The sequence below is a fragment of the Oncorhynchus keta genome, chromosome 13 (genome assembly GCF_023373465.1).
Source record: "Oncorhynchus keta strain PuntledgeMale-10-30-2019 chromosome 13, Oket_V2, whole genome shotgun sequence".
NCBI lineage: Eukaryota > Metazoa > Chordata > Actinopteri > Salmoniformes > Salmonidae > Oncorhynchus > Oncorhynchus keta.
In genome coordinates this window covers 16,514,145-16,540,897 of record NC_068433.1, presented here as the reverse complement: position 1 = coordinate 16,540,897, position 26,753 = coordinate 16,514,145, and the positions used below count along the sequence as shown (strand labels likewise).

Sequence of the window (26,753 nt, the reverse complement as noted above, 5' to 3'; positions counted from 1 at the left end):
TATTTACTCTTCTGGACATTTTTGCATGATGACTGTGAGTGATGACACAGCATTCATAATGAGCTCTTCATAAATGATTATTTATATAATATTTATTTCATAAATTGGATTCCACCTCTGTTTCCCAACAAGTATGTATCTCTCTTCAAAAGGTGATGAATGACACAACAGTTCACAAGACTGAATCCAAACATTACATTGTTGATCTTATGTGCATTTTACATTTACTATACTTTTCGCCGAATTTGTAGATAACGAAATCTTAAAATATCCTGGATACATTTAGTAACAAAATAAGAATATTCCTGAAAAATGTGGGGTAGGTGCAACATAAGACAAAAAAAATACAAGGGTTTGAGAGAGAGGACTAACTAAAAGTGTGAACAGTTCCTAAGTAATTCCAATGCACTTTTATGACTCCAAGAAGAGTTTTCAACTAGAAGGTGCTTTTTTGAGCTCTCCTAGCTGTGCCGTTGAGATAGTAAAGCAATCACGCTTGTAGTTGTTTTGTTTTTAACACAACCCTGCACCCCATCCACCTATCAAGAATCAGATTAAACAGCATAATCATTACACAGGTGCACCTTGTGCTGGGGACAAATGGCCACCCTAAAATGTGCAGTTATTGCACACAACACAATGCCACAGATGTCTCATGTTTTGAGGGAGCGTGCAATTGGCATGCTGACTGCAGGAATGTCCACCTGAGCTGTTGAGAGACAATTTAATGTTAATTTCTCTACCATAAGCCACCTCCAACATTGTTTTAGAGACTTTGTCTTGTCCATCCAACCAGCCTCACAACCACAGACCACGTGCTACCATGCCAGCCCAGGACCACCACATCTGGCTTCTTCATCAACCACCCAGACAGCTGAGGAGTATTTCTGTCTGTAACAAAGCCCTTTTGTGGGGAAAACTCTTGATTTGCTGAACTTGGTTCCCCAGTGGGTGGGCCTATGCCCTCCCAGGCCCAACCGTGACAGCGCCTCTGCCCAGTCATGTGAAATCCATAGATTAGGGATTCATTTATTCATTTCTATTGACTGATTTCCTTATATGAACTTTAACTCAGTAAAATCATTGAAATTGTTGCATGTTCTGTTTATATTTTTGTTCAGTATAAAAGATAACAAAAACTATTTAGCCCAATCAACAAGCCCTTAACCAATAATGCAGTTTTAAGAAAATACCTAAAAAACAGTAAGAAATAATGAATGAGCAACAGTAAAATAACAATAGTGAGGCTATATACAGGGGTTACCGGTACAGAGTCAATATGCGCGGAGGCACCGGTTAGTCAAGGTAAATGAGGTAATATGTGCATGTAGGTAGAGTTATTAAAGTGATAGATAATAACAGCAGCAGCAGTGTAGAAGAGGTGGGGGTGCAATGCAAATAGTCTGGGTAGCCATTTGAGTAGATGTTCAGGAATCTTATGGCTTGGAGGTAGAAGCTATTTAGAAGCCTCTTGGACCTAGACTTGGCCCTCTGGTACCACTTGCCGTGTGGTAGCAGAGACAACAGTATATTAGGGTGGCTGGAATCTTTGACAATTTTTAGGGCCTTCCTCTGATACCGCTTTTAATCTAAATAAGATGTGGGTGTCCATGGTACTGATTTTTCTGTGTGTGTGCGTGTGTGCATGTTGACTCACCCTACTTGTAGAGGAACGCCAATGCCATCCTCCTCTCTTTCATGTTGTCTAAACAGTCTATGACTGTCATACATTACACGCTTTTATGTTTTGTTGTCCAAGCTAAAATACTTGCTCACTAAACTAACTTCCTTTCATGGGCAATTAAATGCCAGGCCAGCTAGTTAACATTAGCATAATACAACATCTTGAATTTGAACATGTTGAATTTTCATCCTCTCAGGCACAATGAATGTATGAATTTGTTGTTGGATCAGAATCACCGTTATAATCATTGGCCAGTACAGAGAATTACGTAAAACCACAAGTCCAAATCCCTATCTCCATTGTTGGCTAATTTAGGAAAGGGATGATTTTAGCTAGCTAGCTAACCAGCGGAGGACAACAACATAACACAAATGCAACAATTCAAGTTTTTTGTGACCTGATTGGTCTGAAGTCAAATCCAAACTGCCTTCCCTTTCACTTTATTTTGTGCTCCAGGACCATTCACAGCTGAGCCCACTCAGGTTAGCTCAATGCTGATTGGCTATTATTTTATACTTTTTTTTTTATCAAGGAAGGCCAAATGCTCTCTGGCTTCCCTTGCATTCAATGCTACAGGCGGCAACAATGTCAAACTCTTTTTGACCAGACGGCATCAGATAGATGGCCTACACATACAGAGACAGAGGGGTGCGGTTTTGCTCGCTCGAATGCTTTCTCTTGCGAATTCAAGGAAATTGATGAAACACAGAGCGATGAAAGATCCATTATTTTGTATGTATTTTTTCTTTGGTACATTTTTGGGAGAAGCCTGGCTTCCCTTGGAACCCATGAATACACGCCTCAGGTCGGAATCATTTGAGACGTTATTCTTTTGCCAAGCTAAGTTATAAAATTGTACAGTGTTAGGCTTTCACATTGCAATTCAGGGAAACAGATCATTTTGGTGACCATAGAAAGGAGTCATGAGTGCATTCAGGTGCGTGTCCTATGCAAATGTTCTTCCCAATAGACATAGGTTAATTCTGTTCAGAACAACCATTGGTATGACGCCATGTCATCTTGTAACTACATCAAACATAGTGATCATAAACGTTGACACTGTATATGACATGAGTTTTATGATATGGAAATGTGAAATGGATATAAAGTCAAATAAAGGTTACACTTCGAAAGCCAAGTCAACAAACAGGTCACTGACCATCTCGAATCCCACCGTACCTTCTCCGCTGTGCAATCTGGTTTCCGAGCCGGTCACGGGTGCACCTCAACCACGCTCAAGGTACTAAACGATATCATAACCGCCATCGATAAAAGACAGTACTGTGCAGCCGTCTTCATCGACCTTGCCAAGGCTTTTTGACTCGGTCAATCACCATATTCTTATCGGCAGACTCAGTAGCCTCGGTTTTTCGGATGACTTGCCTTGCCTGGTTCACCAATTACTTTGCAGACAGAGTTCAGTGTGTCAAATCGGAGGGCATGCTGTCCGGTCCTCTGGAAGTCTCTATGGGGGTGCCACAGGGTTCAATCCTCGGGCTGACTATTTTTTCTGTATATATCAATGATGTTGCTCTTGCTGCAGGCGATTCCCTGATCCACCTCTACGCAGACGACACCATTCTATTTACGTCCGGCCCGTCCTTGGACACTGTGCTATCTAACCTCCAAACGAGCTTCAATGCCATACAACATTCCTTCCGTGGATTCCAACTGCTCTTAAACGCTAGTAAAACCAAATGCATGCTTTTCAACCGTTCGCTGCCTGCACCCCACCCGCATGCCTGACCAGCATCACCACCCTGGATGGTTCCAACCTTGAATATGTGGACATCTACAAGTACCTAGGTGTCTGGCTAGACTGTAAACTCTCCTTCCAGACTCATATCAAACATCTCCAATCGAAAATCAAATCAAGAGTCGGCTTTCTATTCCGCAACAAAGCCTCCTTCACTCACGCCACCAAACTTACCCTAGTAAAACTGACTATCCTACCGATCCTCGACTTTGGCGATGTCATCTACAAAATTGCTTCCAACACTCTACTCAGCAAACTGGATGCAGTTTATCACAGTGCCATCCGTTTTGTCACTAATGCACCTTATACCACCCACCACTGCGACTTGTACGCTCTAGTCGACTGGCCCTCGCTACATATTCGTCGCCAGACCCACTGGCTCCAGGTCATCTACAAGTCCATATGCTAGGTAAAGCTCCGCTTTATCTCAGTTCACTGGTCACGATGGCAACACCCATCCGTAGCACGCGCTCCAGCAGGTGTATCTCACTGATCATCCCTAAAGCCAACACCTCATTTGGCCGCCTTTCGTTCCAGTTCTCTGCTGCCTGTGACTGGAACGAATTGCAAAAATCGCTGAAGTTGGAGACTCCCTCACCAACTTCAAACATCTGCTATCTGAGCAGCTAACCGATCGCTGCAGCTGTACATAGTCTATCGGCAAATAGCCCACCCATTTTTACCTACCTCATCCCCATACTGTTTTTATTTATTTACTTTTCTGCTCTTTTGCACACCAATATCTCTACCTGTACATGACCATCTGATCATTTATCACTCCAGTGTTAATCTGCAAAATTGTAATTATTCGCCTACCTCATGCCTTTTGCACACAATGTATATAGACTCCCCTTTTTTTTCTTCCTATTGTGTTATTGACTTGTTAATTGTTTACTCCATGTGTAACTCTGTATTGTCTGCTCACACTGCTATGCTTTATCTTGGCCAGGTCGCAGTTGCAAATGAGAACTTGTTCTCAACTAGCCTACCTGGTTAAATAAAGGTGAAATAAAAACATTTTAAAAATAAAAACATTTAAATCAAATTTAAATAAAAAATGCATAATTGGACTCACATGTGTTTGGCCTGCTTATATGACATCAAAGCGGTATTTATTATAGTCACCAACGTCTCATCTTTCAAAATACATAGAATCCTCTTAAAACTTGTTATAGTTGAGATCCCGCTAACGGGATCGATATGACAACAGCCAGTGAAAGTGCAGGGCGCCAAATTCAAACAACAGAAATCTCATAATTAAAATTCCTAAAACAAACAAGTATTTTACACCCTATTAAAGATACACTTCTTGTTAATCACACCACAATGTCCGATTTCAAATAGGCTTTACGGCAAAAGCACCAAAAACAATTATGTTAGGTGAGTGCCTATTCACAGAAAAACCCAGCCATTTTTCCAGGCAAAGAGGGGAGTCACAAAAAGCAGAAATAGAGATAAATGAATCACTAACCTTTGATGATCTTCATCAGATGACACTAATAGGATGTCATGTTACACAATACATACATGTTTTGTCAGATAAAGTTCATATTTATATCCAAAAATCTCAGTATACATTGACGCGTTATGTTCAGTAGTTCCAAAAACATCCAGTGAATTTGCAGAGAGCCACATCAATTTACAGAAATACTCATCATATATAAATGTTGAGGAAAATACAAGTGTTATATATGGAACTTCAGATAAACTTCTCCTTAATGCAATCGCTGTGTCAGATTTCAAAAAGACTTTACGGAAAGCATACCATGCAATAATCTGAGTACGGAGCTCAGAGACCAAAACAAGCCAAACAGATACCCTCCATGTTGTGTAGTCAATAGAAGTCAGAAATAGCATTATAAATATTCACTTACCTTTGATGATCTTCATCAGAATGCCCTCCCAGGAATCCCAGTTCCACAATAAATGTTTGATTTGTTCGATAAAGTTCATCATTTATGTCCAAATACCTCCTTTTGTTAACGCGCTTGGTAAACAAATCCAAACTCACGACACGTGTGCAAGTCCAGCGGAAAGTACGGACGAAATGTCCAAAAAGTTATATTACAGGTCGTAGAAACATGGCTCATAGCTCTCTGGCAGACCTCTTGACTCATTCCCCTCTCATTCGCCCCTCCTTCACAGTAGACGCATCAAACAAGGTTCTAAAGACTGTTGACATCTAGTGGAAGCCTTAGGAAGTGCAATATGATTAATGTATCTTCGATAGGCAATGAGTTGAAAACCTACAAACCTCAGATTTTCCACTTCCTGGTTGGATTTTTTCTCAGGTTTTTGCCTGCCATATGAGTTCTGTTATACTCACAGACATCATTCACTTCAGAATGTTTTCTATCCAAATATACTAATGATATGCATATCTTAGCTTCTGGGACTGAGTAGCAGGCAGTTTACTCTGGGCACCTTATTCATCCAAGCTACTAAATTCTGCCCCAGGCCATAAGAAGTTAATTTACAGCATTTTCTTCACTCAAGTTCAGAACGGCTGACAGTCAAAACCCATACAGCGCTGTGAAGCGCATAGCCAGAGCGCTGACATCATGTATAGCGTGTTACTGTACAGCCACAGTGCTCTAATTTAGGCACTTATCAGTGCCCAAATCTGCCATTTTCAACCTGTACACAAGTACGAGTGTAAAGGGCTACAGCAATGTCTTAGCAGGCCAACTTTAAGGTGAGTAATGAACAGGTTATTTCAACAAGGGAATATGGCCTTGACCGGTAATAAATAAGTGCATGGGAAATTAGGACTTGGCAGCACCAAGTAGAAAAGGTGTTTACTTTGGAGCACATTATGAATGTCTTTGATTAAAGTAGGAAAACATGAGGTGGAGTATCAAAACACCTTTGTGTGTGTGGATGTGAATGTTTAATTATTTTGCTATTAAAGGGGTTACATAAGTGTGGTTCATTGCAAATATAATGCCCTTAATGAATCCATTAGAAGGTATTATACAAAGTAACTTTATACACAACCTTTACCCAGTGTTATGCATCCAGTCCCCACTGAATGATGTGGGGAAATGTGACCCTAACCCTTTAACCCTTTTCCCAGAGAAAGCCTGTTCCTTTGGGAAGATGTGTAATCTCTGGGATGCTTTAGATATTTCCTTAACACACACATTCCCACCCTAATTCTGACCTTTGATCAATGGCTGTATTCCCACAGAGCAATGTAAAATTACAATAGGGCCAGTCCCTTTACTTTTCTCTGAATTCCCCTTATTGTGATAAGAGCCATTCTGGGAATAGAAATCCAAGAAATTGCTAGATAGAACATGCCAGGAAACAGATTGTTATTCAATGGACCATAATAATAATAGTAACAACAATGATAATGGTCATTGATAGTAATTTGTCAAAAGATTGAAGCTCGGTTAATTCAATAAATGATACTGTATGTGGAGCAATGTTAGCTTTTTAAAGCCACACTCTGTAAGATGCGCATATCATCAAGAAGAAGGCAATCAACATTAAGCTTTGGTGGGGCTCTGACAGTGTCACTTACAAGTCTGAGGTAAAGCTGTAGCCAGATTTTGAGTCCCTCCCAATGGCCCTTGTCAGATGTGTTCAGTACGTGAGTCACAATGCACACTGGAAGGAAGCGTGTTCTAACATCCTGTTTAGGGATAGCATTATAAATAAATGTTTTATTGTCACATACGCCGGATAGGTGCAGTAAAATGTGTTATTTTCCAGGGTCAGTGATAGTAGTACAGCGCCCCTGGATTAAATTAGGGTTAAGTACCTTGCTCAAGGGCACATCGATAGATTTTTCACCTTGGGTATTCAAACTAGCGACCTTTCAGTTACTGGCCCAACGCGCTAACCGCTAGGCTACATACACTACATGCATTCTTCATAAGAGTGAAGTGAATGTCACCCTCAATACAAACACAATTACATTCCCAAGCAAACAGTGTAAGGTCATCTGCGTGCGTGACACTCGTTTGAAAACAAAGAAGAATGGAAAACAGCATCAATAATATTCAATCTGCTTCGCACTCTTCCGCTTCTTGCATTTCTTCAACAATGAGCTGACCTCACGAATCGCATCGAAAAAAACGAATAATTTGTGTATTTGAATATATGAAACATGCAGTTGTTCACTGCCCATCTAAGAATGAGATCCCTCCACAAAGAGATGTACTGTCTCTGCTCCTACTTTGTATTTATCAAATAATAAGTTAAAATGATCATATTGATGGTCTTAAGTTGCTGCAGGTCATGACGCTGAGCTGTAGCCTATTAGGCATTGTTGCAATAGAGGATTAGGTGATCTCTATAGTGCAATACATTTTGACAGTCATTTTGACATTTACCTTTTTTTTTTTCATGTAACACTTGACTCAAAACTTTGACACTTAGTACGTTAAATTGATTTATCAAACAATATTGACCACATTTCATTGGAATTGATTACATTTTCATTGCAATTATAGTTTACATAATAATATGATTACATAATACACCTAATAATTGTTTTATGGGTATTTTGGAGTTATGGGAACAATTTACAGTACCAGTCAAAAGTTTGGACACACCTTCTCATTCAAGGGTTTTTGTTTATTTGTACTATTTTCTACATTGTAGAATAATAGTGAAGAAATCAAATCTATGAAATAACACATGGAATCACATAGTAACCAAAAAATAGTAAAACAAATCAAAATATATTTTACATTTTAGATTCTTCAAAGTAGCCACCATTTGCCTTGATGACAGCTTTGCACAATCTTGGCATTCTCTCAACCAGCTTCACCTGGAATGCTTTTCCAACAGTCTTGAAGGAGTTCCCACATATTCTGAGCACTTGTTGGCTGCTTTTCCTTCAATCTGAGGTCCGACTCATCCCTAACCATCTCAATTGGGTTTAGTTTGGGTGATTGTGGAGGCCAGGTCATCTGATGTAGCACTCCATCACTCTCCTTCTTGGTCAAATAGCCCTTACACAGCCTAGAGGTGTGTTGGGTCATTGTCCTGTTGAAAAAAAAATTAAAGCACACCCACACCATCACACCTCCTCCTCCATGCTTCACGGTGGGAACTACACATGCGGAGATCATCTGTTCGCCTACTGTTTTTGCGACTGCACTTGAAGAAACTTTCAAAGTTCTTGACATTTTCCGCATTGACTGACCTTCATGTCTTAACATAATGATAGTCTGTCCTTTCTCTTTGCTTATTTGAGCTGTTCGCGCCATAATATGGACTTGGTCTTTTACCAAATAGGGCTATCTTCTGTATACCACCCCTATCTTGTCACAACACAACTAATTGGCTCAAATGCATTCAGAAGGAAATACATTCCACAAATTAACTTTTAACAAGGCACACCTGTTAATTTAAATGCATTTCAAGTGACTACCTCATAAAGCTGGTTGAGAGAATGCCAAGAGTGTGCAAAGCTGTCATGAAGGCAAGGGGTGGCTATTTGTAAAATCTCAAATATAACATATGTTTTGTTTTGTTTAACACTTTTTTGGTTACTACATGATTCCATATGTGTTATTTCATCATTTAGATGTCTTCACTATTTCTACAATGTAGAAAATAGTACAAATAAAGAAAAACCCTTGAATGAGTAGGTGTGTCCAAACTTTTGACTGGTACTGTATTTGTTTAGGCCTCATTTTAAGTTAGAAGATTCTCATTTACAATGACTTAGGGGAGACTTGCAGGGAATAATCCTGTAAAATAAAGTGTACCGTCATCTCAGAAGAGAGGCAGGGTAGGAGAACAATGATGATTCTAAAAGGTAGAGAGGGACCAAGCCTGACCTGATTATTGAGGGAAGGGCTGATTAAAATGTATCATAATTTCCCCTTTGCCAAGATAATCCACCCACTTGACAGGTATGGCATATCAAGAAGCTGATAACACAGCATGGTCATTACACAGGTGCACCTTGTGCTGGGGACAATAAAAGGCCACTCTAAAATGTGCAGTTTTTTGTCACACCCTGATCTGTTTCACCTTTCTTGTGCTTGTCTCCACCCCCCCTCCAGGTGTCGCTTGTTTTCCCCATTATCCCCTGTGCATTTATGCCTGTGTTTTCTGTTTGTCTGTTGCCAGTTCGTCTTGTCAAACCGACCAGCGTGGTTTTCCTGTACGCCTGTGTTGCGCTAGCCCTTGTTTTTCCTAGTTTTGCTGGTTTTGACCACTCTGCCTGCTTTGACCCTGCCTGCCTGCCGTTCTTTACCTGTCTGATACTGCCCTGGATTACTGACCTCTGCCTGCCTGTCGTTCTGTACCTTTCTGACTTTCTGGCCTGGATTACCGACCACGGCCTGCCCTTGACCGGTCTTTATCCTGCATAACTGTCCATTAAAACAAACTGGAACGATGACGATGGGGTGTGCCTCTCACCATCTCATTAGAGTTTGGTGCCAAGTCCTAGCTAATAAAATGGTCAAATGAGAGATGCGACTGACCACTATATTGATTTCAATTACCGTGGTTCACATAAGTGTAACAAATGTTAGCTTAAATGAGTATGTTTGAAAATGTTGGTGTCTCAAGGGTGAGCTGAACATGTTAAGTTTCAGACAACACTGTTTTCCTGAAAGCCCATCCTGAAGGGTATATATACTACAAAGCAACTTTGATAAACAACCAGAAATAACTATTGATTTTCTGGTTCATTAAGATAAACTTAGGTATATGTTGTTGGTTGTTGAGTCAATTAGACCATGCTAATTTCAAGCTTATATTTCTACTAAATAAGCTATTTAAGAATATTAGCTGGTTAACTCCTTGATCCTACTGTACCCTCTGAACTGATACTGTACATGTTTCGGGTCATTCACAGCCCATCCTAGTCAGACACTTACTAAGACTCCTTCACACCAGTACGCCGCTCCTGCAACGTGAGGGCAGGAAAAAATAAGTCACAGGAGTTGGCGATGGAGTACAAACAGCCTTAAGGGCCGGTGTCCCTATCCAGGCTGGGGCCCGAGAAAGACTTCTCCCACTGGCCGAAGCAGCCTCTCCAGCCCCCAACCCTCCGCCCTCGAGGGAAACTCCTCTACTTCCTCCCCTTCTTTAAAGGATGTGCCAAAATAAGCAGCTATGGGCCAGACGATGAACACCTTTTCCACTGGTTGATAGCAGTGGCTCACACAGCTCTGAAGAACACTAAGAAGCAGCCTGGAGGGGAACGCTCAGTAGAACCACCATGGACACCGTTAAGATAGCCTTACTCATCTTCCTTCTAACCTCGCTCCAGCTCCTCACAACAGGTAAGCCTACAGGGATATTTAGACCTGCTTTTGGCAGTCCAAAATGACTACTAAGTGGCTTGGATCGGAGAGCGCACAAGGTGACAAAGGATTGTCTCACAGACAGATATGTCGAATTCAATTAATAATGGATTTTAAAAGTTACACAGTTACGAAGTGTTTAACACTGTTGGACAGATGAGAGTTTTACTCCGGCAAAATGGATGCTTGAAAAAATAGGCAAAAACACTTGCCAGTAGTTGCATTTCATAATGTTTTATGTTATTTTGTCTTGAGTAGAATAATTGCTTTTATTAGCTGTTGTATTTACTTATTGTCTTAATCAGACTTGGTTTGCAAATAAAAAAAATCTTGCATATGGACATGTGGTTCATTAAATATCTTATATAATAACACACGAAACACAACTGGCGATCACAATCAAGATATCCAGAACAGTGAGTTTGTGAGTTGAACTAAGAGAGGCTCACACTGAACATTTTTCCAGGGATGTCCAATGATGCCTATGTGCATTTTTCCGTTGGTACGAGCCTGAGATAAGAGCAGCATTGTTTTTTGTTGTTGTCGATTGGAATCTTGTGTAGTGCCCCCCGCCCCGCGTGTGGAGGAAGGTACAGCTTCAACCCTTAATAAGGAGCTATGAATGTTAATAAAGTAGCATAACACTTCAGGTTAAGGTGTGTCAAGTATTACCAGGATAACTCAGAGACCTCCCCATGGTACAAGTCGCCCATGAGAGGCATATGGACATGAAGGTTGACAGGGAGATGCACCAAAGCTGTTAGCAGGACATTGAAACATCCATGTTTTACTAAAGGTCAATTGTAAGACCAGATGCACACCAAAAAATCATATTTATTAGGTGTGTGTGAGGAACACTGTTCAGCACATTGTGTGCTTTACACCTACACTGAGTGTATAAAACGTTAAGAACACCTGCTCTTTCCATGACAGACTGACCAGGTGAAAGCTATGATCCCTTATTGATGTCACTTGTTAAATCCACTTCAATCAGTGTAGATTAAGGAGAAGTGACAAGTTAAATAAGGATTTTTAAGGTTTGAGACAAGGATTGTGTATGTGTGCCATTTAGAGGGTGAATGGGAAAGACAAAATGTTGAAGTGCCTTTGAACAGGGTGGTAGTATGTGCCAGGCGCACATCCGTACTCTCCGTGTATATTTCAAGTCTCTGCAATTTCAGTGAATTCATGCAACAAATTCACTTAAGATTAGCCATCCTTGGCAATCTTTTCATGAGACATATTGCATCGGACAACACAGATAATAAGACAGGACCTATAGGAATAAAAAACATTGTTTGACGTCCAGGCCGAGACAAATGAATGTGGTTACAGGACTTGTGGAAAAAATAAAGAGGGAGTCTCCTGATTTGTTGTTTTGCTTGGAGCATGGGCACAGATCCAGGACCTGCGCTGCCCAGAAAGGTGATTGAAGCTGTAGATAGCCAGTGGGAACCAAACTGCTCCTTCTCTAACAGAGGGTGAGAGATCATTGTCCTGACCATTTCGTAGTGAAATGATCCAATCGGCAGCAAATCTCCTTCCTGCATGAATGTAAACATCTGCAGGAAACACCTAAGCAAAGCCCTAGTGACTACAGTGCAAGCCTCTATGGAGTGGACAGAGACATTTTAGTTTTTTTCCCTTGCAAATATGTCCCACCATAATATATACAAAACTAAATTGATAAAGAGTTCTCTTAGCAGGAAGTATCCGCCTACAATATATTATATTACATCTATAAAAAAAACTAAACTCACTGAATGATTTAATTGTTTTTGTCTGCCTCTCGCCTGTTGTTCAGATGCTTCTTTTGTTACCACACAAAAATCAGCAGAACATTCAACTACAGGCAAACCATCAGGTAGGTAATATTAGTGGTAGTAATTTCGAAAAAATCTCAGGGATTCCTTAATTTCTTTTTTATTACAAACAAAAAATTAACACTCAAGAGTCTGGTTGCATTTTAAAGTCTGAAATATATTATCGCATCACATATGTCTATCCTGCTGCTAAGTTTTGTGATTTGAATCTTATTGTACACTACTGAGTTAGAACATCTTTGATCTGTCATCACAGAAACTACGACTGTTCCTCTTTCCACTGTAAAGAACCTTGGTGCAAATGTTACTGCAACCAGCGTTACTGCAACCAGCGTTACTGCAACCAGCGTTACTGCAACCAACGTTACTGCAACCAACGTTACTGCAACCAACGTTACTGCAACCAACGTTACTGCAACCAACGTTACTGCAACCAGCGTTACTGCAACCAGTGTGACCCCAACCAGTAAGTCAAATAAAAACTTTTCAAAACATGGTCTAATGTTACAATGTTCTAGTTCAAATAAGTGTCAGAACATTAGGACATTGTAACATTAAAAAGTGTTCCATCTTTAGAGATAGGTACAGTATGCTGGTTTAGAAACTGCTGTTAACACAGCATCATAAAATGCATCATACCGGCTGTATATCTGTACTTTAAAAGTGATGTATCTTGTAAACTTGATTGCTGACATGCAAAACATTTTTTGGACTATATCAATAATGGACTAATGAAACAAACACCAAAATATTGTTTTTGTGGTGGAATTTTCCTTTAAGACTGATTTTGCATTCCAGAGAATTCTACCTGGAATTCTACCACAGCGCTTGCTACATCAACAGTAACAGAAAATACAAAAATGTCATCCTCACCCCAAGTCCCAGTGAATTCCGCATCTCCATATACTAAGGATGATGGTGAGACTTCATAGACATTTCCTTTAAATTGGCTATTGAAATGTAATCTGTCTTCTCTGTAAACTTTATATTTATGACAGAGGTCCTACATCATACAATATGTCTGATGTGCTCACATGTGATTGTGCAAAAAAAAAAAAAAAAGATAATAGCCAGGGTTCGAACATACATCATCTCGGAGTGCTGATTTAGGATCAGTCTTGTCTTTCAGGTCCCAATGAATAAGATTACATGGACAGGGAGGACTTGATCCTACTGTAGATCAGCTCTCCTACTCTGACAAGCTTAATACTGGCCCAGATCTTTTAAAATGTTAGACATTTTCTGAACGAGTGCATTCTACCTCGTTCGCACAGAAACACAAGGGACCCAGGCCCCAACAACTGTTACCAAGAGTGACATTTCTCACCTTACCAAAAAGCTCTCAGGTAGGAGAAGATTTGTTTACCCTCTCTCAAATCACAATAGAGATAGGCTAGAGGATAGCAAGTACTGCATTGGGTTAATGATACCATGACCCCATAACAATGTTTTGCCATGAATGTTGTCTTCAGGTTCAGAGGATGAAAATACAGGTAAGTCTAAAGCACCATCACTGTCCCTCAGTGCACTATTTTGTCTACTACCTGTGTAGGAAGACACGATGGTATAATGATAAAAATGACAATTTTTTCCCCCAGATCAAGATAAAGTCAAGGACAATAAGAATACGGATCATGTCGGTACGTCCTCTACTACCATCATCTGTATAGGAATAAACTCACATTGTCACAAATGGTGCTCCATTTTCCTTGCACTGAAAAACACACGGTCCGCAAAATAACCATAACATTTTAAATGGACACATTATCCAGATGACAAGTTACCTACACCATATATACAAAAGTATGTGGACACCCTTTCAAATGAATGGATTTGGCTATTTCAGCCACACCCGTTGCCGACAGGATTATAAGAGCACACCGCCATGCATTCTCCATAGACAAACATTGCCAGTGGAATGGCCTTAATGAAGAGCTCAGTGACTTTCAATATGGCACCGTCATAGGACACCACCTTTCCAACAAGTCACATTTCTGCCCTGCTGAGAGCTGCCCCGATCAACTGTAAGGGCTGTTGTAGTGAAGCAGCAAAGGGGGGAATCAACTCCATATCAATGCCCATGGTTTTGGAATGAGATGTTCGACGAGCAGGTGTCCACATACTTGAGGGTATATAGGGTATTATGCAACTAGCATCTCCTTCTCGTGGTCATCGAAAGTTCAGTTACCGCATTATTGTTTTCTACCAGGTGAACAGGCTGGAGGTGAGAGACGGAAACTCCTAAATCAATTAATGTAGCACCTTTATGGACCCATTTACCTCAGCATCTAATGTTCTACCACACCCACCAGAGGGTGCACACACTTCAAATTTGACTGGGTTGTGTGTGTGTGTGTGTGTGTGTGTGTGTGTGTGTGTGTGTGTGTGTGTGTGTGTGTGTGTGTGTGTGTGTGTGTGTGTGTGTGTGTGTGTGTGTGTGTGTGTGTGTGTGTGTGCAAAGTCAATAGTCAAGACATGTTTGATTACAAATCATCATAAATTGCCTACATTGCACATTGTCCCAACAATGGTACTAATCCAACTTCTCATGGGATGTGAAAAACAACAGTTTTGTCTGCCACACTAAAAGATATACCTCCACTTTGTCTTCAGATAAGAACCTGCTGTGGATTCTTTTGCCAGTCCTGGCACTTGTGGGGGCTGCTGTCGTGGTCCTTCTGAAAAGTAAATGCATGAAGGACCACGATCACACAGGTACTACTCAATGACTGAAACAGCTGTGACTCTACACAGCATTATGTCTACATACTCATTACAAACTAAATAGCACTCATTATTCCATGTTTTTTGTCCCTGAACAGAGATAACTGATAATGGAACAGAAAAGTAAGTATAGTCGTTGTACATAAAGATAGGACTCCTTTTGAACAGTTCAATTATAAACTAGGTGGTTCAGGCCCTGAATGCCGATTGGCTGAAAGCTGTGGTATATCAGGACCGTATACCACGTGTATGACAGAACATTTATTTTTACCGTTCTAATTACATTGGTAACCAGTTTATAATAGCAACAAGGCACCTCTGGGGTTTGTGGTATATTGGCCATATACCACACCTCCTCAGGCCTTATTGTTTAAATATACTGTGATCTTGTCAAAAAATACTATTTTACCACCAATATGCCGTGCTGTCTCCTCTTTGCAGTGCCTCTTTCCAGAGCAGGCCAGACAACGCCAAAGACGGTGTCATGCTTCTCGGGGTGAAGTCTTCAGGCGGTGAAGACAATGGTACGTTTAAACTGTTTACTTACTTAGCATCGTCAAACGGTGAGGCACTGTTATACTGTAAACTTCCAGCAGCTCTGGTGAATGCATAACCAGGTCATTGCAGTAAAGCTCGGCTCGGCTCAGTAGTGTGAAAATATTATAACAAGCAATTAGTCTATTCAGTTCCCACGACTCCTCCCCTTCAAGTGAAGTAAAGACCAGGAGGAACACTTCAATAAAACTGTAAAAAGTGCAAGAGAATCATAGTCTTCTACTTAACTTTCCCAAGTTCTCGCACTCATTTCCACCATCCCTCTACATTACAACTGTTTCATCAGGCGTGGACCTGCAATTATTGCAGTGAAGCCTGGAGCTTTTAATATCTCATTGTGCACATTCAGTAAATGAGCTTGGGCTGCAGAGAACAGGGGAAGGTGTTTCCTGTGATTTCTCATCCCCACCCTTGAAAGACCAGCAGAGGATGAAAGATGGGGACTTCCTCACACAAACACAGATTATTTTGGACGGGCCCTATTGTGTGGCTCCCTGGGCCGGCAAATGTCAATGTGCCCTGGGCAGACCCTGTGTGTAGTTTGCACATCAGGCATAAATAGGCCTACCTCCCCAAATGGGAATTTGGCTTAAAATCCCTACCTTATCTGTTTGCTGGTAAACTCTGAAAGCTGGACAATAATACAACACTGAACTCTACTGTTCTGTTGAGCAACCACGAAGCAAACACACCAGGGCTGAGTTCAACAGGACGCAACGTTATGGAACATTCAGATAGAAATGTACTATACAGAACAAGGATGCCTCTGTCATTTAAAATAAGGAATCACGCTGTCTCTATTCCTGGCATTTCTATCTGCAACGTTCGACAACGTTTGGCTACTGATCGTGGCTCTGGATATTCCTATTCTAATGCGAGGGATGTTGTAATATAACCACACCTGTCAAATTAGATCCTGGGTTAGGGTTTTATAATACATAAACAGTTTGTTCATTTTGAACTCTCCATTTCAGCTGCTGCAAGATAAAAGGGAGGCCATCCCATTTGAAAGGACCAATGAATGAGGACGAGCTCTTACAACCAAAAAATGGTCCAGATCCCTTCACCTTCAACGATCTAAACCTTATGGACTATCAAATACAGCGTCACAGAATCACAAAAGTTCCTAAAGTGGGAACATTTGTATATGGTTTGTGAGTATTGTAGGATATGGGGCTCTTAACTGAACACATGTCTGTTAGAAGGTATAGCATGTTTTATTATGTACTTCATTGTTTTGTGTATTCCTATTTTGATGGTAATTTAGTCAAGAAGGAATTGTGATTTTAATTTAATCAAGACCAACATACAGACATTTTAGGCAGGAAATCGATGCTGGATTCTGAATTAACATGAATAAATTAACCCAAATTCTCATTGTCTGAGTGTAAGATGATTGTCTCACCCCTGTATTCAAGATACTGGTTTTGATTTGATTAAATCACATGTAAATCCAAATGTACTGAACCTGAATTCAACACACAATTCCTCGATTTAAACCAGTTAGTGACCGATACACATGGTTAACAAGTGTTTGTATGCTTTAAATCTGTTTAAAATAAATATTTAGTTTTCAGTGTAAATGCCAGGATTGTAAAGATGAGCTTTTTTACCAGTATGTTTCCTGCTTTTGAACAAGTTATTCTGTATATTAGCTGTTGCTTGTCAGAAAACCTTTGTCAAATGTTTCCCAAGGAGGGTTGGGTTTGTTTAAATCACAGATGTATGTTTCCCAAGGAGGGTTGGGTTTGTTTAAATCACAGATGTATGTTTCCCAAGGAGGGTTGGGTTTGTTTAAATCACAGATGTATGTTTCCCAAGGAGGGTTGGGTTTGTTTAAATCACAGATGTATGTTTCCCAAGGAGGGTTGGGTTTGTTTAAATCACAGATGTATGTTTCCCAAGGAGGGTTGGGTTTGTTTAAATCACAGATGTATGTTTCCCAAGGAGGGTTGGGTTTGTTTGAATCACAGATTTGTTTCCCAAGGAGGGTTGGGTTTGTTTGAATCACAGATGTATGTTTCCCAAGGAGGGTTGGGTTTGTTTGAATCCAGAGGAGGAGGGTTGGGTTTGTTTAAATCACAGATGTATGTTTCCCAAGGAGGGTTGGGTTTGTTTAAATCACAGATGTATGTTTCCCAAGGAGGGTTGGGTTTGTTTAAATCACAGATGTATGTTTTACAACATTTGGGGTTAAAGCAAATAAACTAAACGTGTTTATGTTTTGTAACGGAGCAAATCCATAAGATTTCCCTCTGGTCAAAGATGATTTGAATTTCTCAAATACAGAACAGCGCTGTTTTACTGATCGGCATTAGTTGAATATTTGTTGTTTTGCACCTGTACATGCTAACAAAACATTGGCGCCATTATACAATGATTAAAGTTCATGTTGATTTTGGATGTTGACTACACCTGGCTACACACCATATCTGATTGATTTGAATGTGTTGAGTTATATAATGCACCATTGGTTCTTAACAGTATGCAAATAAGCAGGCCTTATAAGCATATCGTATTCCCAAATAGTAAACACGTTTTTAATGGACAGCAAAGTCCAGGCCCAGCTGCTCCCATCACTCCTGGAGGGTTCAGTTCCAACCAGGTTGTCTTTCTTTGTCGTCAAACTGCACATATTATCAGATCTCACAATGATTTGTCTGAGAAACCATTTGAATAGGCTATATTATAACACAGGCTTAGTAATCTTCTGAGATGTGCAGCATCTAGAGCCTACTTGATTCGCCACCTGTAAAATGTCTAATTTATCAAAATAAACAACATGGCTAATGTAGCCTGGTAACCTTTCAGAACTGCACAGCCGAAGAATAGCAGGTCTTCAAAGGTAAGCATAGAGTTGTTGTCCATCCAGACACTCAACGTCTCAGTGCAGGCCCTGATAGAAAGGGTGGACAGACTCCAAGGAATATTCTCTTATTGGGCAGGTGGAACATAAGAGACTATTCGGATGTACTCCAGTTCTCTCCGAGAATGCTGACTAGGAACACTATGATACACCAGCCAGACCAACAATCACACGGACTCCTCAACAAAAAAGACCATGATACAGCGTTAATATGTATTAAAACATTCAAAGATATGAGCCAGGGAATGACCCCAGAGGACACCACATAGACTACTATAACTCCCTACCCATGGAGCTTAGCTACTCATTGCAATTTGTTAATTAGGTTTTGCAGAAGCAGTAGCTACTCTTCCTGGGGTCCACAAAACATGAAAAGTAACAAAACACATTTTAAATACAACGATATGCAATACAACTAAAAAAGGAATACAAACAATACAACTGAAAAAGTATGTGTGTGTGTGTGTGTGTGTGTGTGTGTGTGTGTGTGTGTGTGTGTGTGTGTGTGTGTGTGTGTGTGTGTGTGTGTGTGTGTGTGTGTGTGTGTGTGTGTGTGTGTGTGTGTGTGTGTGTGTGTGTGTGTGTGTGTGTGTGTTACAGTCCCCGCCGTTCCATGAGTTGTTTAATCCATTTTTTTAAAGGTAATTTCATTGTTTGCTTGAGTAATTGGACATGGGAGTGCCATTAGAATCATGGCTCTGTATAAAACTGTGTGTTGCTGTGAATTTTTTTTTTTGGACTTGGGGACTGTGAAGAGAACCCTGGTGGCATGTCTTGTGGGGAATGTACAGGTGTCTGAGCTGAATGTTATTCGATTATGCAAATAATCTGGAATTTGTCACAGTAATATTTATCATAAAAACTAGAAGAGAAGTAGTTAATCTCTTGTCAACCCTCAACCATTTCAACATGGCACTGGGTCACCTCCATTGCTTTGGCTGCATGTTTGGGGTCATTGTCCTGTTGGAATGTAAAATCTTCGCCCCAGTCTAAGGTTGTTTGCACTCTGAAGCAGGTTCTCATCAAGGATTTGCCTGTATATGGGTCCATTCATTGTTCCCTCTGTCCTTACCAGTCTCCCAGTCCCTCCCACTGAAAAGCACGGTAGGAATGTGTTGGATGGGTAATGAGCTATGCCTGGTTTTCTCCAAACATAGCACTTTGCATTCAGGACAAAGAGTACAATTTTTGTTTCATCAGACCACATAATCTCACAGTCTTTCATGTGTCTTTTTGCAAACTCCAGGCGTGCTGTCATATGCCCTTTTCTCAGGAGTGGCTTCCATCTGGCCACCCTCCCATAAAGCACAGATTGGTGAAGTGCTGTAGAGACTGTTGTCCTTCTGGCAGGTTCTCCCATCTCAGCCAAGGAACTCTGTAGTTCTCTCAGAGTGGTCATTGGTTTCTTGGTCACCTCCCTGACCAAGGTCCTTCTTGCCCGGTTGCTCAAATTGGTTGGATGGCCAGCTCTAGGCATAGTCTGGGTAATTCCATATTTTTTTCAATTTCCCAATGATGTGCTCTTGGAAAATGCCAACACTATAGAAATTGTTTTATACTCTTCCCTAGATATATGCCTCATCACAATTCTATCTCAGGGATTTACAGACAGTTCTTGGACGTCTTCCATTTAAGAATGATGGAGGCCGCTGTGTTCTTGGGGATCTTCAATGCTGATCTATGATCTATGTCTTGACACAATCCTGTCTGGGAGCTCTAAGGACAATTCCTTCAACCTCATGTCTTGGCTTCTGTTCTGACATGCACTGTCAACTGTGGGACTTTAAATAGACAGGTGTGTTTCTTTCTAAATCATTTCCGAACAATTGAATTGGCCAGTGTTGGACTCCAATCAAGTTGTAGTGACATCTCAAGGATGATAAAAGATAATTTGATGCACCTTTCAGCTCAATATGGAGTGGCATAGCAAAGGGGTATGAATACTTACAGAGGGGCAAAAAAGTATTTAGTCAGCTACCAATTGTGCAGGTTCTCCCACTTAAAAAGATGAGAGAGGCCTGTAATTTTCATCATAGGTACACTTCAACTATGACAGACAAAATGAAGAAAGATCACATTGTATGATTTTTCATGAATTTATTTGCAAATTATGGTGGAAAATAAGTATTTGGTCACCTACAAACAAGCAAGATTTCTGGCTCTCACAGACCTGTAATTTCTTCTTTAAGAGTCTCCTCTGTCCTCCACTCGTTACCTGTATTAAGGGCACCTGTTTGAACTTGTTATCAGTATAAAAGACACCTGTCCACAACCTCAAACAGTCACACTCCAAACTCCACTATGGCCAAGACCAAAGAGCTGTCAAAGGACACCAGAAACAAAATTGTAGACCTGCACCAGGCTGGGAAGACTGAATCTGCAATAGGTAAGCAGCTTGGTTTGAAGAGATCAACTGTGGGAGCAATTATTAGGAAATGGAAGACATACAAGACCACAATCTCCCTCGATCTGGGGCTCCACGCAAGCTATCACCCCGTGGGGTCAAAATGATCACAAGAACAGTGAACAAAAATCCCAGAACCACACGGGGGGACCTAGTGAATGACCTGCAGAGAGCTGGGACCAAAGTAACATAGCCTACCATCAATAACACACTACGCCGCCAGGGACTCAAATCCTGCAGTGCCAGACGTGTCCCCCTGCTTAAGCCAGTACATGTCCAGGCCCGTCTGAAGTTTGCTAGAGAGCATTTGGATGATCCAGAAGAAGATTGGGAGAATGTCATATGGTCAGATGAAACCAAAATATAAATTTGTGGTAAAAACTCAACTCTTCGTGTTTGGAGGACAAAGAATGCTGAGTCGCATCCAAAGAACACCATACCTACTGTGAAGCATGGGGGTGGAAACATCATGCTTTGGGGCTGTTTTTCTGCAAAGGGACCAGGACGACTGATTCGTGTAAAGGAAAGAATGAATGGGGCCATGTATCGTGAGATTTTGAGTGAAAACCTCCTTCCATCTGCAAGGACATTGAATATGAAACATGGCTGGGAATTTCAGCATGACAATGATCCCAAACACACCAATGATCCCAAACACACCACCCAGGCAATGAAGGAGTGGCTTCGTAAGAAGCATTTTAAGGTCCTGGAGTGGCCTAGCCAGTCTCCAGATCTCAACCCCATAGAAAATCTTTGGAGGGAGTTGAAAGTCCGTGTTGCCCAGCAACAGCCCCAAAACATCACTGCTCTAGAGGAGATCTGCATGGAGGAATGGGCCAAAATACCAGCAACAGTGTGTGGAAACCTTGTGAAGACTTACAGAAAACGTTTGACCTCTGTCATTGCCAACAAAGGGTATATAACAAAGTATTGAGATAAACGTTTGTTATTGACCAAATACTTATTTTCCACCATAATTTGCAAATAAATAAATAAAAAATCCTACAATGTGAATTTCTAGATTTTTTTTTCTGATTTTGTCTGTCACAGTTGAAGTGTACCTATGATGAAAAGTACAGGCCTCATCTTTTTAAGTCGGAGAACTTGCACAATTGGTGGCTGACTAAATACTTTTTTGCCCCTCTGTATATACTGTACTCGATACCATCTACTGCATCTTGCCTATGCCGTTCTGTACCATCACTCATTCATATATCTTTATGTACATGTTCTTTATCCCTTTACACTTGTATGTATAAGGTAGGAGTTGTGGAGTTGTTAGGTTAGATTACTCGTTGGTTATTAATGCATTGTCGGAACTATAAGCACAAGCATTTCGCTACACTCGCATTAACATCTGCTAACCATGTGTATGTGACAAATAAAATTGGATTTGATTTGATTGTTGCAAAAGCCATTATACCATAGAAGAGAAATGCAACCCAACAGAAGAGGCATGCTGGGTCTCCTGTTAGATTCTACAAGAAGGTCAGGGGATGCAATAGGAGTCATGAATCGCTGAGAAGAAATGGGTGCCAGCATACTAGACCCCTTGGGCAGGGAGATAACAAGAGGATCCGCCTCCATTGCACTGGATTAGTAATGTGAAGCTCAACCAGGGATACTTTTGCCTCATTCAGGGAAGCTTATTCGACAAATGGAAATATTTCACAGGCAGAGTTTGGCAGCGCTCGCCTTACTCACTAAAACTGAAGGTCACACAGGCAAACTGAGGGACTGAAGACTATTGCCCTTATTTACAGCCATTTCAATGTCTTTGACAGACCATAGTGCCAAATACAGTTCTGTCTATTAAAAAGTTATATTTTCTTAATATATTTTATTCAACCAGGCCTCTAAAGCCGGATTCTCCAATTTATGAGTTGGGGTTAGCGATGCTGCAACCATCGAAAGTTGATTCAAAACTATTTTGTGAAAAATGCTATCACACGATGTTAGCTCTCACACAAAATGTGGTTTGGAATTTAAGACATTGCTAGTAATTTGCTTGAATGAGGAAGTGCAGTGCAGAGTACACCCAAACCCAATCTGCTCATGATTCAATTGAAATTGAACACTGAACCGTCAGGGGGCAGAGTTAAACATTGTTGTTTTGGTATAACCACAATGCCTATCAATAACTGCTCATTTCAGAGAAGGAAGTGGCCAGGGTGAAGGCTGAGATGGAGGAGAAGAGAGAAGGAGGTGGCCAGTTGTAAAGATCCCCAAATGGCGCAAGAGGGCTGTAGGAGATAGATGGAGAGGGTGTGCCTGTGTACTGTAGGCCTGCAGAGAGATACAGGGAGATACACTGCATTAGGAAAGTATTCAGACCCCTTGACTTTTCCCACATTTTGTTACATTACAGCCTTATTCTAAAATGGATTAAATACATTTTTGTCCTCATCAATCTACACATAATATCCCACAATGACAAAGGGAAAACAGGTTTTTAGAAATGTTTGCACATTTTTAAAAAAATATGTAAATAAGTTTTTTTTTTAAAGTATTCAGACCCTTTGAAATTGAGCTCAGGTGCATCCTGTTTGATCATCCTTGAGATGTTTGTACAACTTGATTGGAGTCCACCTGCACTGAATTAAATTGATTGGACATGATTTAGAAAGCACACACCTTTCTTTACAAGGTGCCACAGTTGACCCTTGCATGTCAGAGCAAAAACCAAGCCATGAGGTTGAAGGAATTGTCGGTAGAGCTCCAAGACAGGATTGTATCTAGGCACAGATCTGGGGAAAGGTACCAAAACATTTCTACAGCATTGAAGGTCCCCAAGAGCACAGTGACCTCCATCATATTGAAATGGAAGAAGCTTGGAACCACCAAAGCTCTTCGTAGAGCTGGCAGCCCGGCCAAACTGAGCAATTGGGGGAGAAGGGCCTTGGTCAGGTAGGTGACCAAGAACCCGATGGTCACTCTGACAGAGCTCTAGAGTTCCTCTGTGAAGATGGGAGAACCTTCCAGAAGGACAACCATCTCTGCAGAACTCTACCAATCAGGCCTTTATGGTAGAGTGGCCAGACGAAAGCCACTCCTCTGTAAAAGCCACATGACAGCCCGCTTGGAGTTTGCCAAAAGGTACCTAAAGACTTTCAGACCATGAGAAACAAGATTCTCTGGTCTGATGAAACAAGGATTGAAATGCCAAGCATCACATCTGGAGGAAAACTGGCACCATCCCTACAGTGAAGCATGGTGGTGGCAGCATCATGCTGTGGGGATGTTTTTCAGAGGCAGGGACCGGAGACTGGTCAGGAACGAGGGAAAGATGAACGGAGCAAAGTACAGAGATCCTTGATGAATACCTGCTCCAGAGCACTCAGGACCTCAGACTGAGGTGAAGGTTTACCTTCCAACATGACAACGACCCTAAGCACAAAGCCAAGATACTGCAGGAGTAGCTCCCCATCTAACCTGACAGAGCTTGAGAGGATCTGCAGAGAAGAATGTGAGAAACTCCCCAAATACAGGTGTGCCAAGCTTATAACGTCATACCCTAGTGGACTCGAATCGCTGCCAACGGTGCTTCAACAACGTACTGAGTAAAAGGTCTGAATACATATGTAAATGTGATGTTTCATTTTTTTTTAAATACATTTGCAAATATTTCTAAAAACCTGTTTTTGCTTTGTTATTATTCACTGGGGGAAAACTGTCTGACCTCGCATTGGTAACTAAAGAGGGCGGAACTTGACTTTATACAGATGTGGGGGGAAATGGCCTTGAAGGGGATTTTTGGGAATTCTGCAAGAGGGACCTGGCAACCCTGTTTGTGAGTCATGAACACGGTACGTGTATAACTACAACCAGTTTAGCAAGTCGGACATTTCCAAGTTTCCTAGTTGCGATTAGCATGTGAAAGCGGCATCCTTGTCAGTGAATATTAGTCTGGCTGTTGTGTAATGCCCTTATTAAATTTAAAACATTAGCAATGTTAACTGTTCTTCTAGTCTCCAGTTGCACTGGCAATGCACGTGACTGTGTTTTTTTAGGGGTATCTTGTTCTATCCATGTGACAGCCAGAGCTCCCTGGTGCATTGGATTCCATTACCCTCAGCTGTAAAGAGGGAGGGCCAGGCCTGGAGAGTCAGATTGCATGGGGGAAATCAAATGGCTGTTGAGAGGGATTGATAATGGATTCCCAGAGTGTGGCTGTTGCGCTGCAGCTACAGTTAAACATCACTCTTCAAACATCTTATTGAACAATGCACACAAACCTGCCCGTGTCTCTCCATACTGCATAAGTTTGTGATGAGTAACTTTGCCTGAGAACTGAAGACTAGTGATTGCTTCCTGTGCTGAGGATTTAGCTCAGGGTCTTGTGCCGTGCAGAATGTCATGTAAGAATCATCCCAGCTTGAAATAGTTCCCAATTGTTCTGACACAGGACTCCTGGGTTCAAGCCCAGTCTGTCACATTGGTTCCGTGACCGGCATTGGTCTCTGAGAAAGAAGATGGCAAACGGGGGTGAAGTGTAATTTAGGTGGTTTGGTGAGTAATGCTCATGAGATGAGTTAATGAAAACGTGTGTAAATTCCCCAAGGCAACGCTAGGCTAGCTCAGTGGACTAACAGTCTTCTGATGCACAGGAGACCAAAGAAAACATACCTTACTGCACTTCACATCATTTGCCTGGCTACACAGACTCCTTGCTCCAGCCAAACGCTACACCACGCCCACAGACGTTAGTTTCTTCTCCGAAATGAGTCTGGATCTGAGTACGTCCCTGATCCTTCAACGAATGTTAACACATTCGGGGCTATCTGATTGATCCCGAACCCGATGGGTTGGGCTAAAGCCAGAACACACGTGGCTAAAGCGGCAGTTTGAAAATTCATCATTGGCTTTGATACTCTGATTGGTTAGAGATGATCCAACCACTGATGACTTTGTTTGTAGAATACCCCTTGTTGTACTCATCAATACAAACGACTTCAATGATGGCTGTCTCAGACTAAAGTATGTAGTGAATGACAGAGCAGCGGAATAATTTTATGTGAGTCGTCATGTGTTCTATTATACTTTCCACCAATTTCAATCCATGACTTTGGGAAGCTGCTCCGTGAGGCTCCCCAGATCCAATTTCCAGAGGTGTCTGGAAGCAACTGTCTCGTCAAATTTTATGCTCAGTTTTCTTAATTAAATTTAGGAGAGCGTGTCAAACCATTTTAGATCCATTACTCCACCTCTAAAATGTACCCAGAGTGCAAAATGAATGTGCAATCCATCCGTTCATACATTTCTCAGCCACTAATAATATCATGTTATAGATAGACACAAAAAGTAAGGTAGCAACCATGGATATGCACACATCTCATTAAATTCTGAACAATGTACAAAAAATACATGAGTTTAAGAGACTACCTGTTGAATATGGTCCTTATGGTAATAATTTGACTACTAACACTTTTTCCCTGCTGAATTATCGCAGGTGAGCGAGTAATTGCAAAATGCAGTCAGCAACAAAGTAATGTTTCTTGATTATTGGTTGACGCAATTTTTTTCGTGGCCAATCATGTGCCTCTGGGCAGACGCTATCTGAGCGCCCTGACAAGCGCGAGGTGTGTTGCTTGGTAAACTTCAGCCAGTACCAGAATGATAAAATGATTCCGATTGGTCAAAGCTGCGTCAGCTGTCAGA

At 41.2% G+C, this 26,753-nt stretch overlaps 1 protein-coding gene across 1 annotated transcript; it reads left to right on the top strand.

Annotated features, from left to right (window-relative positions):
* Positions 1-10,404: 10,404 nt before the first annotated feature.
* Positions 10,405-17,202, top strand: LOC118391961 (uncharacterized). The gene is made up of 11 exons (XM_035783489.2): positions 10,405-10,702; positions 12,528-12,587; positions 12,803-13,012; positions 13,345-13,464; positions 13,821-13,892; positions 14,019-14,039; positions 14,145-14,186; positions 15,160-15,261; positions 15,369-15,393; positions 15,712-15,794; positions 16,800-17,202. Exons 1-11 carry the CDS (start codon positions 10,639-10,641, stop codon positions 16,811-16,813), a joined length of 813 nt encoding a protein of 270 aa, XP_035639382.2. The 5' UTR covers positions 10,405-10,638; the 3' UTR covers positions 16,814-17,202.
* Positions 17,203-26,753: the final 9,551 nt, after the last annotated feature.